This window comes from Aythya fuligula, chromosome 1 (assembly GCF_009819795.1).
Source record: "Aythya fuligula isolate bAytFul2 chromosome 1, bAytFul2.pri, whole genome shotgun sequence".
Taxonomy (NCBI): Eukaryota; Metazoa; Chordata; class Aves; order Anseriformes; family Anatidae; genus Aythya; species Aythya fuligula.
This window is the reverse complement of record NC_045559.1, coordinates 62,727,737-62,745,364: the sequence shown is the minus strand read 5'-3', so window position 1 is coordinate 62,745,364 and position 17,628 is coordinate 62,727,737. Positions and strand designations below refer to the sequence as shown.

Below are 17,628 nucleotides of genomic sequence, written 5' to 3'. Positions count from 1 at the left end.
CCTGTCTAAAACGAAATCCAGCTTTCAATTGTTTCATTTCTGCTGCTCATCTCAATGCGTGGTTCCACAATTGCTGGTGCTAGCCTAGGAGGAGTAGCCAGGAGGAGAAGCTGGAGTAGTCACTGACAAGGAGGGAGAAGGAACTGCCCTGTTCAGCAGCAGCTCTGTGTCTGGGTGAGTGATAGCCTTAAACAGGAGAAAGCACGTTGCATGTGTAAAGTATGTTCTAATTCTGACCCTGGCAGTACCTTGTTTTCTCAGGGAATTTGAATAATAAGGTAGTACTTTGATGGCGATTTCCAGCCTTGGCCTGAACAGTTGGCAGTAGCAATGCCTCTCACTGATCTGCAGTTGTGGAGGTGGAAATCTTGAAGTGAGCTGTCAGATCTGCAGACAGACAGAACAGTTTTCAGAAAGCTCTAAGACATCACACTTTTCACCCTCACTGCAAAGTTGTAAGACTGATTTCTCATGTATGTTCAGTAGACTACCTGATGTGTGGGATGTACTGATCCTGCCAGGAGTTACTTTTTCTTAAAATTGTTTGTAAGTTGGGGATTTCCAAATTGGACTGTGAACAGTTGCAATATGGCATGGGTTTCTGTGGTAGAGTGAAGCTCAGCCTGTCAGTTCTTTGATGGAGATGGGGAAGACTTGCTCATACAACCCCCATGCCATCCCCTGGGTCTGGCCAAGAACTTTCAATGCTCCAACCTAAATAGGAGAGGTGGAGATGGCACTTAAGGTATATAAGGGATATATCCTGGTGTAATGTGGAATGGTCTGGGACAGAGCTCCCATCGTAGTACAAGACAACTTTTTGTATCTGGAGATACCCAAAGAAGCACAGCTGAAGAATTTCCTCCTAAGATCACAAATGTCTGGTGGGCCTTATTAAATTATTAAATTGGCCTTGTTCTGGAACCAGCCACCTTTATGTTCTTGGGGTAACTGAATGAAGCAGAAGAGGGAATGGTGCTGTGTTGCAGCCATGGGTGTCCTGCATGTGTTGTGATCCCAATACTGGTGCCTTGGTTGTGTGGGTTGTTGATCTCTTCATGGACCTTTGCAAACCTCCATTATTTTAGAAGCAGCTTCTTAGTGTAGGGCTATTGAAGTCTTTAAAAAGATAATAAGCTTCTAAGAAATAAGTATTTGAAAATACTGTAGCAATCCACAAAGTATTGAAGAGTCTTTAAACAGTGTTAAGCAATAGCTGTGGAATCTCTTTCCACTGCTGTTTTAAGAGTAGGCTTGGCTGTTGCTAAGAATGGCTTGATATAATGGATTTTGCCTCGGGATAGGAAGATGCATTATATCAGCTCTTCTAGGTTCTGCAGACCAGTTGTTTTTCAGAAGACAACAGAGGATTGCCTTATGAAATGGTTGGCTGGGTTTTGAATTAGTTTTTTTTGGAAACTAGCAAACAAAACCCCAATTGTACTTCATTTCTGCTAGCGCAAGCAAGCAGAGGTAAAATGATGGCAAAGAAAAGCAATAAATTTAACTATTCAAACTCTACCCTAATTATTTTGTGAAAATGAAAATAATTATGGCAACAGTGCAAAAAATGAGAAATGGATTTTCAGACTTCCCCTTGCACTTCCCGACTAAAAAAAAAAAAAAAAAAAAAAAAAAAAAAGTGGATTTTTTGATTCAGAAATGGAAGAATACTGACTTAAGTGAGATTTCCAGGTCCTTCATGTAGTATTTTAAGTCTTTGATAAGGTTTACAGAATGAATAACTTCCACACCCACAAAACAAAATGCATGGTTTAGGCTTACAGAAGTACCTTTCTAACACATGCTTTTACTACAGTTTCTGTTGTTTAGATATGTTTTGCTTTATTTTTGCATCCAGCTTTCTTACAAATAGCAGCATATCTCTCAATTAGAATGAATTCTGTCCTGCTAGGACAAAATTCAGTAGAAGTTCGCTTGCTTTGTGTTTTGCTCTTTTTTTTTTTTTTTTTTTTTTTTTAATGTCTGTAGTAATTGCTCTGGCCTAGAAAAAAAAAAAAAAAAAAGACATTTAGCAAATTTTGGATGCTACCCTCAATAATAAAAGAAATATTTTGAATGTATAGCATTTTGTAAACACTTTGGATACAGAAATAGAATGGCTGAAAAACATGCTGTTTTTTCAGTAATTCTATTGAACAAGCACATTGACAGTTCAGATGGGAAGAAGTCAGAGATTGTAAGCTTTCTCTAGGAGATACTAGGCTATCCATGGTGGAAATATATATATATATATATATATACACACATGTGTCTATATATATATTTAATACATGCAACTCTTCAAGATTTAAGCGAAGTAATAAGTTTGAGTGAAAGGTAAAGCATATTTTTACAATAAGACACTCTTCAAAGTGAAGACGGGTATTCAAATTTTCTCCGTGGAGAAGTGTTAGCACTTACAACGTGTGTTTGTAGTCATTCTACTTTGCATTTAATCCTGTTTCTAACTCTTGTTTTTTTGAATGCATTTGTTTTTCAGGCAGCAGCATCTGTCCAAAGTCCTTAATACCGTCTAGATCTTGCCCAGTGAGTGCCACAACCAGGCTAATTGAGCAGAATGCACGCAATGAAGCGGCTCAGGGATTAAATGGAAGTGTGCCAGTCAACCAGTCCCCACGTTCAGCTTCAAATCCAAAGCCACAAGGTAAATAGTATCAAATACTTCAGTTTGGTAATTTGTTCTTCATCTTACTTTCAGAGAAACAGAGCACCTTGAAAGAATTGTACTTCTTGAAGAGAAAATAATGGGGTAAAAACTTGCTATGGAAATACAAATGTTCTGTAAATGCTTTGAATGTGTAGTTTCTGATGAAGTAATATTTTGCTGAAAAAGGTTCTCAGAAGAAAGATTGGACTAACATGGTTTAAAAAATGGTAGATGGTGCTTGCATCTTAAGTATCTAGCAATTTGCCGTGCACTTACTGCCAGGCAGCAAGTGTGAAAGTCTTTTGGTGCCCAAGATGTGGCTATGGCTAGTAGTTAGAGATGAGAAAACATGTACAAGTCCCTTGTTAATATTAAGCTGATGTCAGGGCTTGTTTTTCATATGGATTACCATTTTTGAGCTGGAAGGTTGTGATACTATTTTTGAATGAGATAGTGTTTGGCAGGCTGACTTCACAGCAGGGAGGAAATTCAGGACCTTTGAGATTTCAGCTGAGCTCAGTTCAGGTAGGATTATGTGGAAAGAGATTGGAACTCGGTGCTTGCACAGTAAAAGCTGTACAGCATGTCCTGCAGAGTAGTAGATTGCTCTTCTTCCTGTCCATAAATAGCATTTTCAATTTTAGAAGACGAAGAGGTTTCTAACCTACATGTTGAAATTACATATCTATACCTCTAACTATTTTTATGTGGTCTTCTCAGTAACGTTGATGATTCTGCTGAGGTTGATCATAACAGAGTCCCTGTGTTCTGGAAATCTTGAATTCAAAGAGAATCTGAACTGATGTCTTTTAGTAGCGATGTACAGTAGGAACTTCATCTCAAAAGGAAAAAAGTGAATTTTGAAGACTGATATCATTTTGCTCAGTGAATTGGATTCTGAGACAGCGCTGATATGGCAGAAGCTAGGGTCACTTAGAGAAAACTAGATCACATCTAAACTATGAACAGAAAATAAAATCATGTAGACTCATCATGTTGTGGATTTAAAAAATCTGTGCATCAGTCCATGGGAAAATGAATCTTGAAGAATTTTGCAGTAGTTAAGTAGTAGTTAAGTAGTTAGAGTTAAGGAGGGGAAGAAATTTTTGAAAAGCTTTGTTTATTTAGGGAGAATGAGAGCAAAGTAAATATTTTTTTATGTTGTTTGTTGTTATTTAACCTTTGATAAAACATTTTTAGTTCAGTGAACAATACTGGCAGTCATATGTAAACATTGCTTATCAGAGTGGTCTTTCTGCACCAGTTCCTAGGGTTCTGAAAAGCATTCTCCAAAGCTAAGTTAGCAAGAGACCACATGTTCTTCCCAATAAAAGTATTTTAAAAGAGAAATGGGCAATGAATAAAAAGATTTAAACTTTTCAAAAACAAAGCCCACTTGGTATAGATTTCATCTGTTAGATAAATTAGGCATTGGATATTATTGAACCTCATTCATTCAAGGCGTTACATAGCTGTTGTTGCTCTTTTGTAGCCATGACTTCATTTATGCCAAAATTGCTTGCTCCAAAAAGTGGCATAGCCAGGAGTAATGTCATAGTCTAAGAAATGCAGCTGTGGAGATTCTATACAATAATACTGTCATGAGTAGTATTTTGTGCATGCTCTATTCATGAGCCTATGTCTCTCTCTGTTCCTATTAAATGTGTGCTGCATATCAAAATTACGGAGTATTTTGTTTGGGCTTTTTTTAATTCAATTGAAGCAAAACAAAATAGAATAAATGAGATCAGCATTTGGGAGACCAAATTGTTTAAGCAAACTAAATTGATTTAGTTTATTAGTTTAAATGTTACTGAGTTTTGTTTGTTTGTTTGTTTTTTGAGCAGCTATTAACGTACAGGTATGAAGTCATTTTAGTTTTATAGTAGCAGGAAATGTTTCTCCAAATTGTTGTTCTAGTCTTGCAAATACTAAATGTCCTTTTGTAATGAAAGGAAGTAAGATCACAGACCTGAATCGAAATGCCGATGTGTTTGGTTGCTGATGAATTAACTGTGAAATGACCTTCATTTAACCTATAAAAATGTATACAATTAAAATGAGAGAGAGAAAGAACACTTTGAAGTTGGATTATAAGTGGGGTATGGGTATTTTTAATAAGCTTAACTTTCATATAGAGGCAGAATGTCCAAAATCTTGCACTTGAAATAAATGAACTGTGGACTCTGAACCTGCTTTGCTTTGTACTTGGTCACTGAGTAGTAGTTTAAATTTTTGGAAACCGCTTTCTTAGGGCAGTTAGAGCAAGTGAATGCTTTTTCTGCACAGAATCCAATATAAAATTCTTTCAAATTATTTTTTTTTCCTGGCATTTCAAAGAGAAGACAAAGTAGCTGTCTGATACATTGATAGTAGGAAATAAATAAATAAATAAATAAAAAGCAATTTTTGTTCCCCAGTAATTCCTTCTATCAACAATTTAGCAATTCATATGTCAGAGTTCTGTGCTAAGTAGAAGTTGATTCATGAAAGTCTGCAAATTTGGAATGAAAGCAGAAGGTGACTGAAGGCCAGTTAGGGAGTTAAGTGCAGAAGCCTTGACCTCAGAGAAAAGCAGTCACAGTGTGTACCAGCTGTGAAACACGGTGCTTTGCCTTTGCATCAGCATGGTACATTCTGTGATAAAGGGGTGAATCCAGACTGGAGGTAGTCACTGGAAATAGCAAAATACGCTAATGAGTTCTGGGGCAAATGTGATGTGCAAGAAATGAAGCAAATTGTTAGAAAACTTGACATTTGCTCTCACCTACAAATACTTGGGCAGTGATCTGGACCTAGCGATAGCAGACTGCATGTGGAGTCACATGAACAAATTGATGCTTTTTTTTTTTTCTAGGTTCTTCTATTCCGAATTTTTTCTTCTAACCTCTTTTATGAACTTTATATGATGCCCAATTACGAAGTATTGGACACTAAAACTGTTGTCTCTAGCAGCCAGTATTGTTGTAGGAAGGAAAATCTGTTAAGTGTCAATGCTTCCTCAAAGCAATGAAGGATCTTGTCAGTTGAGGACTGCACATCAGTTGCTCATTTAGATTTTTCTAATGAGCACTTAGGAGTACTTGTGAATCTCCTGCTGATTCTAAAGAGGCTTCTTTGTTAGGGTTGGAGATTATGTGCTGCTCCAGAAGATGGCCTGGTGTGTGCTACTATGAAATGGTATGGACACAAATATTCAACACTTGGTCAGCTGAAGTGCATTTACTGTGTCATGTTAGTCCTGGTCTCCTTTCTCTGCTAATTATAAATTAGTCCATGGTTTTTAAGGTATTTGGTGGCCTGGGCCCAGAAAAGCTGAAAAACCTCTTAAAGGTGTGCAGTGTAGATTTTTTCTGGCAAAGGAAACTTGTACAATTAAGGTGAAGTGGACTGAAACTGAGAACCAGATAGACTTCTCCAAACTATGGTGCTTTAAGAAACCAAAACCTGTAGCAATGTCTCTTTTTGCAAACAAAATCCTAGTTTCCAAACCTAATTTTCAGAAAGGATATAAATGAATGAAACACACTTGAGTGTTACTGGTTTTATTTCTTCATATGTTTTTGAAAGACACTTGTTCTGACACGATATAAAAATGTGGAAATGTACATCCTAAAGAGGAGCTGACATTCTTCCTCCTCCTGCTGAGTCTAGGTTACTGGTTATTTTATACTGTTCTTGCTACTGTAAGTCTTCAGTATCTGTCCAGCTGTGCTCGTTTGATCCTCATGAAGGTGATGGATCATACAAAAAGACAAAGATGACTCAGCCAGGAGAACTGTGGTTGCTTACCACAGGAACTGTTTTTATATTTTCATTGAATTAAAATGTGGCAGCATTTTTAACCAGCATAATTTAAGTGCATAGAGGGGGAATGACCATGCTTTCTAAGAGAAGTGATAGACTTTGATAATATGCCTTCTTGTCAGCAGAGGTTGTTGCAGCAATTGAGCCATTTGTAGGTGTCTCAAATTACCTCGCATCTCCTTATGCTTGTACCAAGTTGAATGCACAACTAGGGACTACAATTTAAACACTGATTGTATATTTCAGTTAGCACAATGCAGTAGCAGCTACCTGAGTATACTAAGGTTTTTTATTTGTGTGTGTTTTTTTGTTTGTTTGTTTGTTTTTTGTTTTGTTTTTGTTTGTTTTTGTTTTTGTTTTTTGTATTTTTTTCAGGCAGAATATTCTGTTCATATCTCCTAATAAGCTCAAAATTCTAAAGTGTAGAGACAAGAGTATTCATAGATTTGACAGAGCTCTGTATTATGCAGTATATTACAATAGGCCGGTCTTTTCTCATTTCTTTTCTTTAAAATCCTTGCTGTGTGAACTTTGAAAAAATAATCTGATTAAAACAAAACACTTTAGAAGTACATTGAGAGAAGAATTAATGGAATTTGCTTTCTATAATTCCTGTTAATAAGGTTGACCTTACAGGGAGGTTTGCAGGGCTTTTTATACTATTGTGCTTTTCTTTTCATTGATCTTGTGACTGTCCTTTCCCCACTGCACTATTTCTAAAAGTAATAGTAGCATCAGCAGCAGCTGACTATGGGAAATGCTGTCTGTTAGATGGTAATAGGAAATAAAGAAGAAAATAACTCACACTGGGGATTTGGTATGTCCGTTTGGTTTGTGGTTCTCCTCTGAAGACGTCACAGGAATTTTTGATATACTGGTTTTGTCCAGTTTGACCAGAGATTCCTCAAGCTTACCCTACTGAAATATTATGTTGGTAATTCTTTCCTTTTTTTTCCTTAATAATAGCTACGAAAATGTGCAATCCCTTCACAGAATGTCCTAGAATTTGATTTTTGTCCCAATGGATCCCCTACAAAAATAGCTTCCAACTAATTCTTTCTGCTTTATTAGTAGACACTAATTCCCTCAAGTTTAGTAGCTTTAATATATCCTTGTGAGGATATTAACTTATTATGAGATGTACAAAAGAATTGATGTACGAGTCTATTAAGTAAGAAAACTCACAGGACTGCGGGCTCTACACAATGAGTTCCAAGAAGCCTTTCTATAAAAAAGCCGAGTGCTGGTCAGTAAACCCACCCAACATCCTCTTTCCCTTTCGTCTCCTACCCCAGGGAAATGGCAATGCCCACGCTCAATTATGTGGCCTGCTTTTTCCCAGCCCACTTGTCTCACATTTTTCAGCTGTCCCATCGCCTTTGTCAGCGCAGTAACCTATTGAGTGCTTTGACAGTTATGTGATGCTCGTTGGCCTAATTCTGCCACGCATTCTCAGAGCTCCCTGGGAAGACGGAGTGTAGGAGAAACTGTTCCACAGCACTTCAGCTGCGGGTGAGCAAATGCACACAGCCCCACAAGGAAGGCTTCAGTTAGCACATATACTCAAGCACTTACACAATTTTATATTCTGTTTGTTTCAGGATTGTGTTGTAACTATTTGAAAATTACAATATTTTCAGTTGTCTTTGCTGCACTGGATCCTTTCACAAACTTCCTTTTTAGCTTGTTTTATTAAATAGGAACAAAGCTTAAAAGAACCAAGGGTACACACATACACATTAAATAAACTGATCTACAATGACTTCCTTTCTTCTTCCTCTATTTCATTTGTCCCCAGTTATAGTTGATTGAAGTCTTAAGCTTTTTGTGGTACTTTCATTTCTTCACAGTGTCCCTCATGGTACTTTTCAGACTGCAATTATCTCTGCAATCTCTCTCGAGTACAATTTAGTTATCAGATGCACAGAAAAATGTTACCTTCTATAAATTTAACCTAAGGTAGGAGGTGGAAAGTCATCCTAAATTAAATGTCCCTTCAAATCTATCATATTCTGTGATAGTATATTTGCAAGACTTTACTCGCCACCACTTTCAAGTGCTGGTTGGTGGGATTGAAGCGAATTCCTATGGCACACAGTTTTTTCAGGGTAAATCAGGAAGCTGTTTTAGAATCATGGATGTGACAAGCATGGCTTTCTCACATCCATCTATTGTGCACCCTGTAGCAGTGCTTATTCATATGTTGTGTAAGTTATGTGTGTTTGCCAATGCACATTCTTACCTCTTTTCCCTTGTGCATGCTCCCTGGCAAGTCCCAGGTACCTGCTGGAGGGCCAGGCTTTGTGGCACACCTTCATGCAGTGCCTTCAGTCGAAGTGCATAGCAGTCGAGCCCAAGGAGCATCTGCTGCCATAGGCGGTGACTTACCTTCTAGTCACTGCCGTATTAAACACTGGCTGATCATTAACTATCTAATAAAAGCTTATGGTAGGGATTGTGGAAAAAATTAGAAAAATGAAAAATATTTTTGGGGAGCCAAATTTTCAGCAGTATAAATAGACAAAGGTTCACTAACAAAAGGAAGCTTGAAGCTGAAGACGAATCTCTTTTCCACTGACAATTAGCTTTGAAGTAATGAGGGAGAAGGTAAAGAATGAGAGCATCGATGGCTAAGGGGCAGCAGTTTAAATCTCTCTTGGGAAGAGATTCTTGAGTTCCACAACATGCCTAGATCCTATGACTAATTCCTGTTCAGAATAAAATCTGTATTTATGGAGGCAGCATATGTGTTTAATGCAGAACACCAAAAAGGAGAAGGAGAAAAAAGGGTGGGGGGGGGGGGTGGATGGGGCAGCTTTTAGCTTGGCAAGTAGCATGTGGTTTGGCTTCCACTCAAGAAATCAAAGAATCGTTAAGGTCGGAAAAAAACCTCCAAGCTTGTCTTGTCCAACCATCCCGCAAACACTGCTATCACCCACTAAACCATGTCCCTAAGCACCATGTCCAACCTTTCCTTGAACACCTCCAGGGACGGTGACTCCACCACCTCCCTGGGCAACCTGTCTCAGTGCCTGACTGCTCTTTCTGAGAAGAAATGTCTCCTCATTTCCAGCCTGAACCTCCCCAGGTGCAACTTGAGGCCCTTCCCTCTAGCCTTATCACTAGTTATCTGCAAGAAGAGGCCAACCCCCAGCCCCCCACAACTTCCTTTCAGATAGTTGCAGAGAGCAATGAGGTCTCCCCTGAGCCTCCTCTTCCCCTGACTAAACAACCCCAGTTCCTTCAGCCTCTCCTCACAGGACTTGTGTCCTTCACCAGCTTCGAAGCCCTTCTCTGGACATGCTCCAGAGCCTCGATGTCCTCCTTGAACCAAAGGAGAGCCCAAAGCTGAACATAGTACTCAAGGTGTGGCCTCACCAGAGCAGAGTACAGAGGGACAATGACTTCCCTGGTACTGCTGGCTACTCTGTTCCTGATACAAGCCCAGGATGCTGTTGGCTGCCTTTGGCACCTGGGCACACTGCTGGCTCATGTTCAGGCAAGCGTTGACCTCCCCCTCCCTCCCTCTGATCCCTTTCTTCTGCACAGCTTTCAAGCCACTCTGCCAGAAGCCTTTAGCATTGCATGGGGTTGTTGTGGCCAAAGTGCAGGACCTGGCACTTAGCCACGTTGAACCTCATCCCATCAGCCTCTGCCCATCGATCCAATCTGTCCAGGTCCCTCTGCAGGGCATTCCTACCCTCCAGTGGATCAACACTTTGCCCCAACTTGGTGTCATCTGCAAACTTACTGAAGGTGCACTCAATTCCCTCATCCAAATCATCAATAAAGATATAAAAGAGGATGGACCCAAACACTGACCCTGTGGGAATGCCACTCAGTCAGCTGGATTTAAGTCCATGCGCCACCACTCTGGGCCTGGCCAAAACGTAACAAGATGTCTGATACCACAAAGTACATAAGTGTATGAAGTTGCTGTATTCATAAAACAACTTGAAGGTTGGGTAAATCGAAGAGATTCTCTTCTTAATTACTGTGATAAATTCTTATGCAAAAATATGATATGTGTTCTGGAAATTCAAATAAACAACTCCTGAGTGATTGATCACCATTACTGTTGTTTGCAGTGCCTCCAAAGCCAATTCATCTGCAGAAGGTATCACCTGTTACATACCAAACCCCTAGGCATAAAGCTTTATCAAGTCAGAAGCCAAGAATGGAGGAAGATACAACTACCCCTGTTCCTAGTGTCACAAAGGAAAAGTCCAGTAAAGTGTCAGATCTCATCCATCGTTTTGAAGGAGGCAGGTATGTGGTATAATTTTAATTCTTTTGTAGTTCTGTCATGTGTGGCTTAACATTCAAGTAATGTGTAAATAATGTTGATAGTATGGTGGTGCTCAAAACTATCCCTGCCAGAGGAGCTGATGGCAAAACTGCATGCTTTGAAATGGTGTGAACCAATTGTATATATGATCTGTACAGGTCTGTGCTTCTTCATGAGGCCCTAGTCTTAATTTTTCTTTAAAGTGAGCAGACACACACACACACACATACCTCTCTCAACATTTTTAAAAACGTCCTGAAAAAAACAGTGATTTGAAATAAGTGCTGATTTAAGAATGAAACTTTGGAGAAAATCCTAAATGATCTTGTTCTCACAGGAAAAAAAAAATCACTTTTATAAACAAACAGAAAAACTGGAAATCCTGATTTTCCATTTATGCTGACTTAACCTCTTCAGATCATTCATGTGGAGAGCAAACATTTTAGTGGATGCATGCTATATGAGCTACTTGTATCAATATGGCATGCATCCACTAAACTGCTTCATGGTACTTGGTGATTTTAGTGGAATATCTTGAGGTTCCTTACTTTTTATGCTGTATTTCACAGGAAACACTTGGAACTTTGAAAAACAAGAGCTAGAGTGAGCTCTACATTAATGGAATAGTTCCATTTGTGTGTCTTTTAATTGGATGCATATGACAAACATTGTAAGCTCTGAAACAGAAGTTCCAAATATATCTACTCTGTACAAAGAAAGTGACTTTCCAGAAATCCCATGACAGAGGAACAGTTCAGGAAATGGTCCAGTAACAGTGGAGTGTTACAAGTTTGGGATATTGCTTTCTTCTGTTTCCTCAGGATATCGATGTTTTGAAGGAATGGCCCCTAGAGGGCTGAATGCATGATGTATGACAGATCATGTTGTAAGGAGACAGAGTATTAAAATTTTCATTGAAAGGATGCCTCCTCAAGATGGGGGAAATTTAATCCTTTATGCAGAAGCAGCTGAGCATTACAAAAGGAGGTTTGTTTAGTGGAATAAAAAACATTTTAGAGCTTTGTGTGCAAGAAACTTCCATCATTAGCCACAGGCTTAATTGTGCTGCTGTCATGACAATTGCCAAAAGGTGGGAAAAAGAAACTAGTGCAGCACTACAGGTCTGTCGTGGTTCCGCTCGAGTGGGCAGCCGAGCTCCACCACAGCCGCTCTCTCACTCCCCCTCCTCAAAGAGGAATGGGGAGAAAATATGTGAAAAGGGCTCAAGGATTGAGATAAGGACGAGAAAATCATGCAGTAATTATTGTAACGGGCAAAACAGACTCAGCATAAGAAGATAGTAAGATTTATTGGTCATTACTAACAAGCTAGAGAAGTGAGAAACAAAGGAAAGAAACCAAAAGCACCTTCCCCCCCCATCCACCCTCTTCCACCTCCTCCCCCCGAGCGGCGCAGGGGAACGGGGGAATGGGGGTTATGGTCAGTCTACAGCACTTCTTCTCTGCCGCTCCTTCTCAGTCACTCTCGTCCCCTCTGCTATGGGGTCCCACCCACGGGATGCAGTCCTTGATGAACTGATCCGGCGTGGGCTTCCCACAGGCAGCAGCTCTTCCAGAACTGCTCCAGATATGGGTCCATACCACGGGGCCCATCCCTCAGGAGAAAACTGCTCCAACCTGGCTCCCCTACGGGCAGCAGCTCCTGCCAGGTCACCTGCTCCTGCGTGGGCTCCTCTCCACGGGCTACAGGTCCGGCCCGGAATCTGCTCCGGCAGGGGTCTTCCACAGGCGGCAGCCTCCGTCGGTGCAGGGCCACCTGCTCCACCGTGGTCTCCTCCACGGGCTGCAGCGTGGAACCCTGCTCCACCGTGGTACTCCATGGGCTGCAGGGGGACATCCTGCTTCACTATGGTCCCCACCACAGGCCACAGGGGACTTCTGCTCCGGCACCTGGAGCACCTCTCCCCCTCCCTCATACACTGACCTTGGCACGTGCAAGGCTGTTCTCTCACTCCTGGCTGCTGTCTGGTGCAGCGTTTTTTTCACTGTCTTAAATATGCTCTCACAGAGGTGCAAACAACATTGCTTATTGGCTCAGATCTGGAAAACAATGGGGCCCTTCCCAAACATGGGGCAGCTTCTAGATCTTTCTCACAGAAACCACCCCTATAGCCCCCTGCTACCAAAACCTTGCCACGTAAACCCACTACAAGGTCCTGTGAATTTTATGACTGGTTCAGGTCTCCAGTCCTGTTATCACTTTGTTTCCCAGTCTTCCTTCAGAGAATTATCCAAGTCTTTTTAATAACTCAGTGGAGTTATTAATAATTCTGGAATGCCCTGCTGTGACTGGGGAAGGAGTGCATGTTTTGAAAATGTGCTCTGCTCAGAGAATGTGTCTTCCATGAAGGTCAACTTCACTAGTAATTATTGGTCTTCAAATGACTAGGTAGCATGTTCATGAATGAAAAACTGATTGTTGATTATTATAACATATTTTCATTAGTCTGTACAGTTCATAAACATACAGGCATGGAGAAAGTTAATTAAGCCACTTTACTGTATGCATGCAATGGAAAAAGGTAAATGAATTATAGCTAAGTTTCTCAGCATTTTGGGAGTGCTTTTTTTAAAAAAATAGAATATTTTTTTTGTACAACTAAATGAGAAATTATTTAGTTCTTTTGTTATATATATGATGGAAGAAAATGAAGATAGTGTAAGATATTTTTCAAGCTACTTGTACAGAAGTTCATAAGTATTTGTATAAACTGTCCTATAAATAAGGAGTAAACATAGAGTTTATAACCAGTTATCTTTCTGGAAGATTAATAGTCCATTCTGTGAGCAATATGTTACAGAGCAGTCATGTTGTTTCTTCAGGTTGAATATGGTTTGATAAATGTACTTAAACTGTGTAATTTTATTTTGTTTCCAATGATTTATTCCTTTCCCTTTTTCTTTAATTAAGCCAAACCTTTTTACAGAATGGGCTAACATTTTTATTAGCCTAAAATTAAAAATCTGAAAAATCTAACAGAGAGATAGTGAAAAGTATGAAAAAGGGTTAAGATATGTTTAAAGCTGAGCTAAAATATGGAGAGAAAAGAACTTCAAAAGAGGTGCAGTATTACTAAATAAGGAAACTGGAAGAAGAAATGGGATAGGAACTTACAGCTCTGCTTGCAATATGTTGAATTAACAAAAGGGATGCTAAATGTTCTTGAATGTTTTTTTTGTGCATTCTTGAAAAGCAAATAGAGAACAGGTTCTGTGTTTCTTTAGGAGTTGGACTGGTACTTGGGAGACCAAGATTCTTTCCCTTTTTCTGCCAGTAATCTAGGACACTTGGGGCAGGCTGCATCCTGTATCAGTGCCTCAGTTTCCTTATCTGTTGCATGTAGCTAATGATACTGCCTTCCATTTTAAAAACAGAGATACAAGAGAGATGAGGGTGTAGTCAATCAATATGAACTCCAGGTTTTCACTAAGAGGTGTGTGTCATGCTTTAATGGAAAAAATGCTATTCAAGTCTTGGTTGTGTGAACTTCCTAACATTAATATAGGAAGAAATGATTTGGAGGAACAGCTTATATGGTCTAACTGTCCTACTTCCCTTAATAGTTGTTTAATTATTTTTTTCTTTTATAATACCATGTTTAACTTTTCTCTCATCTATGTTTTGCTTGTCTGGTGTCGTAGCCCATTCAGTCCTAGTGATTTGAAGAAAGATTCCTCTGTTCTCAACATCTCTAAATCTCAAGGAAGATATGGATCAACACCATCACCTCAGCCAAAATTCCCCTCCCATCAACTGCTACAAAAACAGGGAAACAGTAATACCAACAAAACTCAGGTTGCACAGACACACACAGCCAATGGAGTACTAGCACAAGATCAGATGGAATGTGAGGACAGGAGGATACCTGACCAAGGATCTAATGCGTCCACCTCAGTTCCAGATAATTCAATCAACAGCAGCTTAATAAATGGCGAAAGAGTAAGTACGTCCAGAGAGTCATTAGAAACTACAACTTCCTGTGAAGGACAGATACTTAACAGCTGCTACAGGACTTCAAGCAGTGATACACTGCTCCCATCTGACAATGAAACTCCAGAAGTTAATACTAACATGGAGGAAGAACCAAATGAGGAAATCAGCAAACAAGATCAACCTACAGAAACAAAGGTAAAGAGAGAAGTTGTTTCTTTCTTGTGATATTGCTGTTCTGTGTATTTTCTCTAGACTTCTATTTAGAAAAGTAAGCTTCATAGGGCAGGTCAGAAAGCTGAAAATCTTCTAGTTATTTTTCCTCTAAAAACCTGAAAATTTATTACTGTTTCCTCATTATTTAAAAAAAAAAAAAAAAAAAAAGCGTTTAAAAGTAATCAGTAAAATGTCTTAAACTACAAAAAGAGAGCTGGAAGTTTGACTGTCCTGTGGCAATTGCTTCTGAAACAATCTATCCAAAAATTGTAATTTGGCAAAATTTTCTTGGTGTTGGTAATTTTATGTTAACCTGTAAAATGACACAAATGCTAGAGCAGAGGCTGTGCTACCAAAAGGATACCAATGTTTCAAATGTGTTCAAAGAGGTTAAAGGGGGGGGAGAGAGGAGAGAAGGGGAAAGGAAAATTTTATTTTTACATTCCCTCTTCTTCCCACCTCTTCCTCCCAAGTTAGGTAACTGAGGGTTTGGAAAAAAAAAAAAAAGTGACACTGAAATATGTGTACGTGGTGTATGTGTTTAGCACTAACTGTGAAAGGAGTTAGTGGCATATACAAAATAAAATTTCATGTGTATTAAACTGAAGCAAAACAGGGCTTCAGGAAGAACTGCCGAATGGATCCTTAACTTAGATGTAGATGTCAAAGCTAGAAAGTCAGTGGCAGTCTGCTAGCTACCAGATAGACAAGAGATTCAGAGAATACTAAATATATGCTTTGTTAGCAAGATCTATAGAACATGATGAATTTGAGCTTCCTCTTAAGGAAGATTTTAAATTATTAAGGAAAGTAAGTGGGTGGAAGAAAATCTGTCTTAGAAAAATTAATTGCTGAGAAAATTTGAGAAATTTCCCCTTTTAAATGTTTGATTATGCAGTTTGGCTTCTTGTACTGAAGCATTCATGGCCAGTGAGCATCATTAATAATTTCAGTCAATCTTTGCTCTGTGTGAGTCACTGCAGAAGGTCTGGGCTGGCACCTTCTGAGCCCTGGTCTTCTCCACAGAGCTAAAGGGGAGAGCAGCTAGATGAACATCCCATTGTGTGTTGCTGAGCACTGCTAAAGCTGTTCCCTAGTAGTCAGATATACACCTGCATCAGCCAACTACAAAACTTCAGGATGATTGTGGAGCTGGAAATGCAGGACTACATAGCTTTGGACTGCATATCAGTGTCTTCAAAGAATCATAGAACAATTTGGGTTTGAAGGAACCTTAAAGATCATCTAGTTCTGAACCCCTGCCATGGACAGGGACACCTCCCACCAGACCAGGTTGCCCAAAGCCCCATCCAGCCTGGCCTTGAGCACCTCCAGAGATGGGGCAGCCACAGCTTCTCTGGGCAACCTGCTTCAGTGCCTCACCATCCTCATAGTAAAGAATTTCTTCCTAATATCTAATCTAAACATACCTTCTTTTAGTTTAAAGCCATTACCTGTTGTCCTATCACTACAATTCCTGATAAAGCATCCCTCCCTCTCTCCTCTGTAAGCCTCCTTTAAGTACTCAAGGCTGCTATAAGGTTCTTCTGGAGCCTTCTCTCCTTCAGGCTGAACAGCCCCATCTCTTTCAGCCTTCATAGGAGTGGTGCTCCAGATCATTCTCATGGCCCTCCTGTGGACTCACTCCAACAGGTCCCTGTCTTTCCTATGCATGAGCATACTATGCTGTCTTTTCTATGTTGGAGGCCCCACCGTACTCCAGGTGGGGTCTCAGATCAGCAGAGCAGATGGGGTGAATTACCTCTGTTGACCTGCTGGCCACACTTCTTTCAGTGCAGTCCAGGAAACAATTGGCTTTCTGAGCTGCAAGCACGCATTGCCATCTCATATTCAGGTTTTCAGCCACTACTACCCCCAAGTCCTTCTCTGTAGGGCTGCTCTCAATCAGCCATCCCCCAGCCTGTGTTCATGTTTGGGGTTGCCCTGACCCAAGTGAAGCACCTTGCACTTGGCCTTGTTGAACTCTCAAGCCTGTCCAGATCCCTCTGGACAGCATCCCTGCCTAGTTTGGTGTCAACTACACCACTCAGCTTGGTGTCATCCACAAACTTTCTGAGGGCGTGCTCAATCCCACTATCCATGTTGCTGACAGATATGTTTAATAATACAGTCCCAATACAGACCCCTGAGAGGCACCACTTATTGCTGGTCTCCACCTGGACATCAAATCATTGACAGCAACTCTTTGAATGTGACCATCCAAATAATTCCTTAACCGCTGAGTTGTCCATTTGTCAAATTCATACTTCTCTATTTTAGAGACAAGAATGTTGTATGGGACAATGTCAAATGCTTTGTACAATTTGAAGTGGATGATATCAGTAGCTCTTCCATTAACCCCTAATGCTGTACCCCTGTCGTAGAAGGCCACCAAATTTATCAGGCACAATGTGCTCTTAGTGAAGCCGTGCTGGCTGTCACCAGTCACCTGTCCGTTTTCCATGTGCATTAACATAGTTTCCAGAAGGATCTGCTCCATGAACTTCTTATACAACTATTTTGCTGTTTTCATTTACAGAAGAGCAGCATCTCTCCAAGCCCTTGAATTACATTAACTAGGGACCCTATGTACCTAACCCATGTAACCTATGTAACTTAACTATGTACCTGTTGAGGATAAATTCTGTATCTAGGAAAAATGGGACACAAATTTACATGTATTACAGGGTCATGC

The 17,628-nt window shown here is 40.0% G+C and overlaps 1 protein-coding gene across 2 annotated transcripts in view; it reads left to right on the top strand.

The window, feature by feature from the left end:
• Positions 1–17,628, top strand: part of FGD4 (FYVE, RhoGEF and PH domain containing 4) — a 94,685-nt gene that overhangs the window by 49,756 nt on the left and 27,301 nt on the right. For both annotated transcript variants that reach the window (XM_032205387.1, XM_032205395.1), the window contains exons 2-4: positions 2,504–2,668; positions 10,567–10,747; positions 14,429–14,915. In XM_032205387.1, coding sequence (XP_032061278.1) covers positions 2,504–2,668; positions 10,567–10,747; positions 14,429–14,915 — 833 coding nt within the window. The remainder of the gene's footprint in view (positions 1–2,503; positions 2,669–10,566; positions 10,748–14,428; positions 14,916–17,628) is intronic.